The 8,807-nt window shown below is 32.1% G+C and overlaps 3 protein-coding genes across 3 annotated transcripts; 1 reads left to right on the top strand and 2 right to left on the bottom strand.

Annotated features, from left to right (window-relative positions):
- Nucleotides 1-265: 265 nt before the first annotated feature.
- Nucleotides 266-2,909, bottom strand: LOC118268094 (UPF0415 protein C7orf25 homolog). Its single transcript, XM_035582353.2, has 8 exons — nt 2,650-2,909; nt 2,391-2,574; nt 2,176-2,312; nt 1,933-2,096; nt 1,496-1,707; nt 1,240-1,374; nt 896-1,038; nt 266-800 (listed from the first exon to the last, which is right to left on the bottom strand). Exons 1-8 carry the CDS (start codon nt 2,797-2,799, stop codon nt 717-719), a joined length of 1,209 nt encoding a protein of 402 aa, XP_035438246.2. The 5' UTR covers nt 2,800-2,909; the 3' UTR covers nt 266-716.
- Nucleotides 2,910-3,537: 628 nt separating this feature from the next.
- On the top strand, nt 3,538-7,414 carry LOC118268095 (proliferation-associated protein 2G4). Its single transcript, XM_035582354.2, has 8 exons — nt 3,538-3,706; nt 3,905-4,139; nt 4,482-4,635; nt 4,838-5,059; nt 5,341-5,433; nt 5,721-5,834; nt 5,977-6,123; nt 6,409-7,414. Exons 1-8 carry the CDS (start codon nt 3,622-3,624, stop codon nt 6,496-6,498), a joined length of 1,140 nt encoding a protein of 379 aa, XP_035438247.1. The 5' UTR covers nt 3,538-3,621; the 3' UTR covers nt 6,499-7,414.
- A 514-nt stretch (nt 7,415-7,928) lies between these two features.
- LOC118268096 (MICOS complex subunit MIC13 homolog QIL1) lies at nt 7,929-8,720 on the bottom strand. Its single transcript, XM_035582356.2, has 3 exons — nt 8,553-8,720; nt 8,291-8,447; nt 7,929-8,202 (listed from the first exon to the last, which is right to left on the bottom strand). Exons 1-3 carry the CDS (start codon nt 8,558-8,560, stop codon nt 8,002-8,004), a joined length of 366 nt encoding a protein of 121 aa, XP_035438249.2. The 5' UTR covers nt 8,561-8,720; the 3' UTR covers nt 7,929-8,001.
- Between the last annotated feature and the right edge of the window lie 87 nt (nt 8,721-8,807).

Genomic DNA, 8,807 nt, shown 5'->3' with positions numbered 1-8,807 from the left:
GATATGACATATCAGATGTAGTAAACAAAACAACATTTTTTTATTAGTAGGCATAGGAATCATCCGGACATGAAACTTTCAGAGGACTTCAAGAAATTAAATAAAATTAACTGACTTAAAAGTTCGTTTATTTTTTCATTTCATGATCATTATTATAGTACGGTATGAATGATCTTTATTATATTATGCTTTAGTTTAATAGTCTTGGCGCACCTTACGACAGCTGTTTAACAATTCACTAATAAGTTAGAATAAAACATGTTCATAAAACAAAGATATTTATTTAAATAGACTGATTTCTGATCACATGTTGATGGTTAACATTCACATAATTATCATTAATTATATCAAATTAACAAGGTATCAACATACTTACACAAAGGTTTAAAAGTTTGTTTAATTTTATGATTACTAATTGTAACACAATATTTGAGGCAATTGGATTAAGGCACATTTCACCACATCCCCAGTTACTATGTGAAGCTAGGGGTCTCACCCACAAGGTGGTGAAATAAACCAATGTTTATTTGCAATTGCAACACTATGATCAACGGAAATATATCTAAATTGCTTTATTTGTTATATTATGTGTCTTATAGATTTATATATTACTAATGGACGATAATAAATTTTATAAACAATCGATTTTTTACAGATTTTAACAAATAATTGACTTGTAGTTGTTCTCTTCATATATTAATAATAATTATGGAATATCATAATGAGATTTTTGTGGCTGTTGGCTCTTTACCCTCTGTCAAAGCTCTTGATTCATGCACAAATGATGCATAAGTTATGCCCTGGAAATGAAAAGATAATGTTAATTATAATTATAATTGAGAAGAAAGAAACACAATACACTACAGTACAATTTATTTTTTAGTCTGTACAATACCTGTTGCATAGCAGCCCTGACAAATCCTTCATTGGCTGAAACAGTAAGAGCTTTGATCCTATGCCCAAAATTAAAAATTATTTTGGATCTTAATCTAACATGGCCTCTGACTTTTAAATTCTTTCTTGGATAATCATCTTCACCTGAAAAAATAATGTTTTACTTTCAAAACTAAATAATACAAAATTAATTAAATTAAATCAATAACCTAGGCCTTACTTGTAATGGATATGTAATATTGTTTTTTTAGTCTAGATTGATGTACATTTTAATTTACAGTTATAAAAGTAAAGTAATACAGCATTTATTTGTTTATAAATTTTATAATATATTTATTTGCTTACCACCATAGTCATCAGGATATACTTTGACAATATTCTTCAATTCTTGTGTTCTTTTGATTTCCATAGGTCCACCAAGAGTGGTTACAATTTTTTCAAAATCATCCCAAGCTGTCCTGCAGCACACTAATGTCTTGTCTAAAAAGTATTTAAAAAAGTTATAATTAGAAGGTTCTACCTGTTACCCATGAACAGTAGAAAGTTACAAATATGTTGCTGGCCATTTGAAAAGGAATATTCTCTTTACTTCAAAGTTTACCTTTAAATAATCTTTCTAAAATAGGTTTTACTGGTCTCTCCACTTCCCAAGCTGCCTGCTGTGAGAGTACTTCCTGTTTGAATATGTAATTACAGTGACCATTTGTCATATTGCTCACATATGCCATCATAGCCGTTACATCCAAGTTCAGAGTCTTAATTTCTGGGTGCTCATCCATACATTCTGGCATAGGGTTCAATGAGGATTCTTCACTAGAAATAATAATAAAATAATGTTTATTATTAATATCCACTTATCCAGTTACATTATGATTAATTTATTTTAAGCCATGATCATCACACTGCAGAGCAAAGGCCTCTCTACCCTTTTTTCATTACATTATGATGATTTGATAAATTGCTTGAAACAGTTCCTCTTAATTACTGATTCTTTTAGTTGATATATTATTATAATAATTGTTTTCATTTAATTATTACCTCTGTTCTTGACACTCATCATCACTGGATTCTTCCCCCCATGAATCATTGTTATCTTCAGATAGATGTGAATTAGGTAATATTTCTCCTTTCACTGTCACACCAACAGATTTTAATTTATTTGCCAAATTTTCTTCTATGCCACTCATAAATTCAAAAATAACCTGGAATATGGTCAAGATGTGTTATTTCTATCCATAGAAATACTAAAAATACTCATGAAATTTTCTAAATAAGTTATACCTTAGGAGGTTTATACATGCATGGGTAAAGCTTTGCACATTCCAGATAATCTTCAGCTTGATCCAATATTGAGCGAGCTCCATAAGAAGCCTTTCCAGCACTTAAGGCAGAAAGTGATTTAGGGTTCCTAGCAATAACTGGAATAAATCTTTGTTTCAGTTAACAATATTGATATTTCATACTGCTCTCATTTTATGTACAGTTCTATTTCTCACCTTTTGTCCATACTCTTCCTTCCTCACTAATTATATCAATTACTAACTTTGACGAGTCATTGATGTGAAAAATTTTACACACTGCTATAACTCCAGGTCTTAGAGTCAACTCAACCATCGCGCCAAGATGCCGGAGATTTGAACATGATAATTGTTCAATTTTCACATTCTTAGATTTTCTTAACTATAACAAAATTTGCAGCATATTATTAGTAAACAAATAAGTTTCTACATTAGTCATAGTCATGGTTAATATTACCTTTCGTAAGAATTCTATTTCTTGCCTAATTTTCCTTTGTAATTTCGTAACTCCATCTATTTCATTTAATGGTTCCAATTTAACCACAAGATTTTCTCCCAAATTTATTTTATCATTTAGTAATAACATAAGCTCTTCTGTTGTACCCATAGCAACGAATAAATTGAATACAAATAATATTATTTTCTATCAACAAAAACATAAAAGTAGAAAAATCAAGGCGAGCAAGGATCAAGAGCAAATGACAATGACACTAATGGCAGTGACACTGACATATTGACAGCTGTTCCAGGATAAAAGGATAACTGCACCATAAACTTATAGATAAAGATTGGATAAAGATAGAGTCGACTAAACCAATCACCGAATTGATAAATATTTCTATCGCGCTCTCTATTCTATAGACTCTTACTTTTAAGCAGGTTATAAATAATTAAATCTTATTTTTTATAACTTATTAAGGTAAAGGATTTTTTTATATCGCTTTCAGTTTTCCAGGGTATTACTTATATCCTTAAAGTAAGGAAGATGTGGTGTCTTCCTTACTTGTTGGTTACTCTACTCAGTTTCTTATTAGCTCAAAATCACTCCATTCCTACTCTTGAAAGTTTCTGAGGGGGTCACAACGAGCGTGACTAGTGATGGATGACATCATAAGAGACGTTGACGTGACGTCGAACTTATATACTCTTTGAATGTCGATGAAAAAACTATGACGTGGTGTTACCCGTTTCTGATACTATGAATAAATAAATAATCAACATTATCAAAATCAAAAGAAGTAAATTTTTAAAATACCTATGATAAATATTTGTTAATTATTTTAGAAATCTAAAATCTCAACAGTTAACAACAGGATTAACCATTTAGATTTACCCGCCATTGTACTGATTCGTTACCAACGTCACGTGACCATAACCTAAAGCAGCCAATCAGAAGCCAATGCCTAGGCGACAACCACAATTTTGAGAAATGGCTGACGATAAAGAAGTTGAGAAAACTATTGCTGAAGACTTGGTTGTTACCAAGTATAAACTAGCTGGGCAAATTGTTAATCGTAAGTTTTGTGTAACTCTGTATGAGTGCTTTGTTTTAACTTTTGTGCCAGTGTCAGAAATCATATTTGAATCAACGCTACGTAGGTTGGACCGATGGACGCGTGTCATCGCCATGCGGACAATGTGGTGCCGCTGTCCGTGCCAAGTTATTCTAATAAGCGTGTACGTTTTTAACTCAACATAAATATTTTTTACAGGTGTCCTGGAACAGGTCATTGCGAAATGTGTGCCTGATGCGTCCGCCAGAGAAATATGCGAATTTGGCGACAAGCTAATTCTAGACGAGACTTCTAAGGTTTTCAAAAAAGAGAAAGATTCTAAGAAGGGTATAGCGTTCTCAACATGCGTGTCGGTGAACAATTGTATATGTCACTTCTCGCCGATACCTAGCGAAAGCGATTATATACTCAAAGAGGGCGATCTGGCCAAGATGTAAGTAAACTCAAGTTAGTAATCAAGTGAACTTTGTCCGGAGCTCGTTCAATGCCCTCTTTTCCTTTGCTACTATCAGTGTATAACATAAGTACCGACTCCGATCTATTAATACATCACATGCCATACCGGATTTGGGATATTTATACGCAATTAGCTGCAACCTATTTTTTATAACCTCTTTACCCAAAGATTAACTGAGATCCGGTCTTCACTCACATTATTCTGTATTTTTAATTCAATAAATTCTTTGATAATTTTAGTTAGCCGTTGATATTGTAATTTCATACTGGAATTTGTAGGTTAGTTACACTTTTAATATCATAATTTTTTTGTTTGCAGAGACCTAGGTGCACACATTGATGGATTCATTGCAGTGGTTGCTCACACTGTAATAGTTGGTGGTGTGGAAGTATCAGGAAGAGCAGCAGATGTTGTTCTTGCTGCCCATCTTGCTAGCGAAGCCGCCTTGAGGTTGTTGCGGCCCGGTAATGAGGTACACTTTACTTTTAGATGTTCTAAGTATTGAGTTTCTTATTTTCTATTTCATTATTATTTTACATATTCTCTTTGGGTTTACCAATATTATTATTACTTTTTTAGCTTTTATAAGTCTGTGTTTGGCTACCACCTGCTTTCTGCCTGAAGGGTGATGCTCTTGTTTAGTATTATCATTAATTTCTTTGTTTTCTTTTCAGAACTACGTAATAACAGACGCTGTGCAGAAGATAACTGCAGAGTATGGCTGCAAGCCTGTAGAAGGTATGCTCTCACACCAGCTGAAGCAGTTCCGAATTGATGGGGAGAAGAGTATCATACAGAACCCTTCGGAAGCACAGCGCAAAGAACATGAGAAGGCAACTTTGGAAACTTATGAAGTTTATGCAATGGATGTCTTAGTGTCCACCGGAGAAGGCATTGTAAGTATTCTTGGATCTTAATAGTGTGTCCAATATTTTTTTGATACTATACTAGTGGCAACATGAGAGATTAATACATGATAGACCCTGAATTCTTTCCAGACTATTATCTAATGAATATTCTGGCAGTACTCAGGGCAAAGTAAACTAGTAATTTTCTGACTGAAATGATTTTATATCATTTTGGTTTTAATATTACTAACATTTAACCACTTACCTTTTTAACTCTAAATACTGGCGGTATCTGAAATATTAATGACCTATGTTTATTTGTTATCCAGGGCCGAGAAATGGATACAAGGTGTACAATATACAAGAAAACTGATGAGGTTTATCAATTGAAATTGAAAGCTTCAAGAATGTTCTATAGTGAGGTGAGTACATAGTTCTTTACATTGAAGTACAAAGTTCCAGATTATCTTAATTATTATTGCTTATGCAATATTGCCTAGATAATCTGGATAGAGTAATAGAAATGTGTTTGAACCAGAACATTTTCTAGTGTTTTGGCATAGATCATTTCAACATTGTATGAATACAATTTATAATTCATACATAAACATGTTTGGAGACTAATTTGACTTTAAGAAAAAAAGGGAAATTTGCTTTTATTGAGATTATGAATAATTCAATAATAACTTATTTGTATTTTATTTGACAGGTCCGCAATAAACATGGCTCAATGCCATTCAACCTCCGCAGCTTTGACAAGGAGACCAGTGCGAGATTAGGTGTTGTTGAGTGCGTTAACCACAAACTTATTGAGCCTTTCCAGGTATAGTGATATTTCTTTTTAAGATATGATAATTAATATGGTTTCAATTAATAAGAATAAGAGTACTATTGATTTCACTGGTAATAAAGTTTATATTTTCTTTTATGGTCAAATATTATAAATAGTTTTACTTTGTTTGTAGGTTCTGTATGAACGCCCCGGTGAGCTTGTGGCGCAGTTTAAGTTTACCGCTCTGTTGCTACCGAGTGGTACACATCGTATTACTGGCTTGCCATTCGACAAAAGTACATGCAAGAGTGAACGCAGTATCAAGGACCCTGAACTCAATGTAAGTATATTGTACCCATTATGAAATTAAAATAGAAACACATTAATAATGATATCAGTTTATTGCTGCACAAAACAATTAACTACCCCTGTTATCTTTCAAAGCATGCTTTCACAAGGTGTGATTTGAACAAGCACAGGGCATATTGAATGTAACGTTTTTGAGCCGATTTGCGCTTTGATCGCATTTCAGTTTGAATCATTACGACATTTAATTATATTACTGTTAAACAATTACAGTAGTTTAAAAAAAATCGGTCATATTTACAATTACAAATATTCACAGGCACTCCTCAACTCGTCCGCGAAATCCAACAAGAAGAAGAAAAAGAAAACTGGTGCTGAAGAGCCTATGGAAGTCGAAACTGTTGCCTAGCAACGGGATTACTTGCCCAGGACATTAACGAAATGAAATCTACAGCTTCCTTCAACATACCCTTTTAAGGATACCTTTATTACAAGCTGATACAAAACAAATAGATATTGAATTTTACATTTTAAATGATACATTTTGGCTTGTTTACAAAATCGAAAATTACAGTAGTCCACACTTTTATCTTAAACATGGGGTACCAGCTTCCCTTGTATCATGTGGGGATTTTGCAATAGTATGTAATTCTAAATACAACACAAGGTGTGCTATTGTACTTCATATGAAATGACTAACATAATGTTTTGCTTTTAATCCTTAATTCCTCATTGAATCCTACATATTTGAAATAATACTTGTACATAAAATGACTTCACACTCTTGAGAAGTGTAATTTGAACAGAAAGTAATATATCAAGACCATTCCTTTAAATGTTTGTTTTAGTCCTTGTAAAGTGCACAAAATTCCTTTATATTTGATATTACACTAATTGACTTTTGTATTAATTTGTGTGTAGCATTGGCAACTGTTTCATAATATTGTTAAAGGTTTTCATAAAATTTTACTGAAATTATAAGTGTTAGTATTTCCCCAACTTAAGTTTTACATGGTAATTTTTTAAATTCATATACAACAGATCCCATTATATAAGTGTTAACACCAAGCTTTCTTTCATTTTAAATAGTCTTGTATAAATTTAAATAGATAATTAGTGAAATGATGGTTTTTTATTAAAATTTGGAGATGGACATTCATGTTTTGTGAGGTCTGTGTTGTGTCAACTGCAATATTTGTTGAAGCTTGGAAATGTTTACAATGTTTATGGAGCAGATCCTAATATTAGGTAAAGTTGTAAAGTATGTGACACTGCAAGAAAGGAATAAATCAAACTGTGCCACAGTTGTGGGCTGTTTTTGTAAACTTTGTTGTTTTTTTTAAACATTTCCCCACACTAACATGACTAACTTCCACTTTGTGAGTGCATTTACAAACATTTTCACCCAGACCCATAACTATTTCTAGAACACACAGACTTGCTGCAAGAATCGTGCGACATGATACGCTAGTCAGTCGTCCAGCTGCATTTGTCACCCAGAGCTGTTGTAATCAGCCATGACTACATAAAACTTGTGAGATTGTCATGGAAGGGTTGAAATAACAATTATTTATTCTCTGAAGGATTTATATGAATGGCTACATATTTTCTATTTTTAAGGAGAAAGGTATACTGTAAACTAATAAAAATCTAAAATTAATTAATTATCAACCAACTTATTTCAAACTATTTTGAGAGAGAGAAAGAGATAATATGAACATTAAACATACATTATAGGTCCACATCCACCATACATTACACATGAATGAAATAAAAGATTTCTAGTTCCTAGTTTTAAATTTATTCTAACTCTTATTGAAAAAAAAAAAAAATAAGCAATCCATGTTTTTAACTTTTTATTTCAAATAAACAATTCCATTTCAAATAAATAAATACAATCAACTATACAAATTCATTTATTTTCTTGCATAGGAGGACTTACACTTTGTTCCCCTGCATCTAGTGCAGAGTTAATATACTCGTACGCCTTGCTCGCAGCATTACTGGTATGTGTAGGGAGATCAACCAAGAAACTAAATGTAGCCTTTACTCCAGTATTCCAATAGTGTTTGAAAAGGTATGAAACCCTGTCATTTGTGGGTAGAGGTGGTAGCTGCCAAGAAAACAAAACATAACATTAAGATTAGTTCTAAATTTAAAGATATCTAACACAATTAATTCAGTAATAAACTCATAAGTACCTCGTATGGTATTTGTTTTTTAAGTTCGCCAACATATGGAGAAACTCCTTTTTCCAGTTCGTCGTATAAAGCAGAAGTGGTAGCACTGTCTTTCCAAACACCTTTATCAATAGTGTAATAGACTGCTGTACCTAGGACCGCTGATTTTATTCCGAATCTAGAAACAATAATGTTATTTGTATTAGATATTTCTCATTCTAACTGCATACGCTGTAGATACATAAAATGGCAAAAAAGTTTATAATAAACACCATAAACTTACTTTAGCATTTTGTCGGTTAATTTATCATTAAATTATAAGTATTATTTTGAATATTTACTTCGAAATTATGTAATTTTCGTAGCAACTTAACCTTAATTTTCATTCACTGTCAGACTTTGACAAACAACTTAATATGACATGAAAATGTCATATGCGTTCATAAAAATTGGTTGCAATACAAATAAATTGATGTAGTTTGTTAGTAAAAACAAATGTAACTTTTGATTTCTTCAATAAAAAAACCTTAACCTTTAA

This window comes from Spodoptera frugiperda, chromosome 29 (assembly GCF_023101765.2).
Source record: "Spodoptera frugiperda isolate SF20-4 chromosome 29, AGI-APGP_CSIRO_Sfru_2.0, whole genome shotgun sequence".
Lineage (NCBI taxonomy): Eukaryota > Metazoa > Arthropoda > Insecta > Lepidoptera > Noctuidae > Spodoptera > Spodoptera frugiperda.
The sequence above is the reverse complement of the archived record's forward strand: the minus strand, read 5'-3'. Positions and strand labels throughout refer to the sequence as shown.

Bases quoted from the DNA above. Each gene is read 5' to 3' on its own strand.
- LOC118268095 (XM_035582354.2), top strand. From the start codon at position 3,622: ATGGCTGACGATAAAGAAGTTGAGAAAACTATTGCTGAAGACTTGGTT. The intron at 3,707-3,904 runs GTAAGTTTTGTG...TATTTTTTACAG, and splicing joins AGCTGGGCAAATTGTTAATC to GTGTCCTGGAACAGGTCATT. The intron at 5,060-5,340 runs GTAAGTATTCTT...TTTGTTATCCAG, and splicing joins TGTCCACCGGAGAAGGCATT to GGCCGAGAAATGGATACAAG.
- LOC118268096 (XM_035582356.2), bottom strand. The intron at 8,203-8,290 runs GTACTTATGAGT...TTTTCTTGGCAG, and splicing joins AAAAACAAATACCATACGAG to CTACCACCTCTACCCACAAA.
- LOC118268094 (XM_035582353.2), bottom strand. From the start codon at position 2,799: ATGGGTACAACAGAAGAGCTTATGTTATTACTAAATGATAAAATAAAT. The intron at 2,575-2,649 runs GTAATATTAACC...ATTTTGTTATAG, and splicing joins AAATAGAATTCTTACGAAAG to TTAAGAAAATCTAAGAATGT. The intron at 2,097-2,175 runs GTATAACTTATT...ACCATATTCCAG, and splicing joins GCATGTATAAACCTCCTAAG to GTTATTTTTGAATTTATGAG.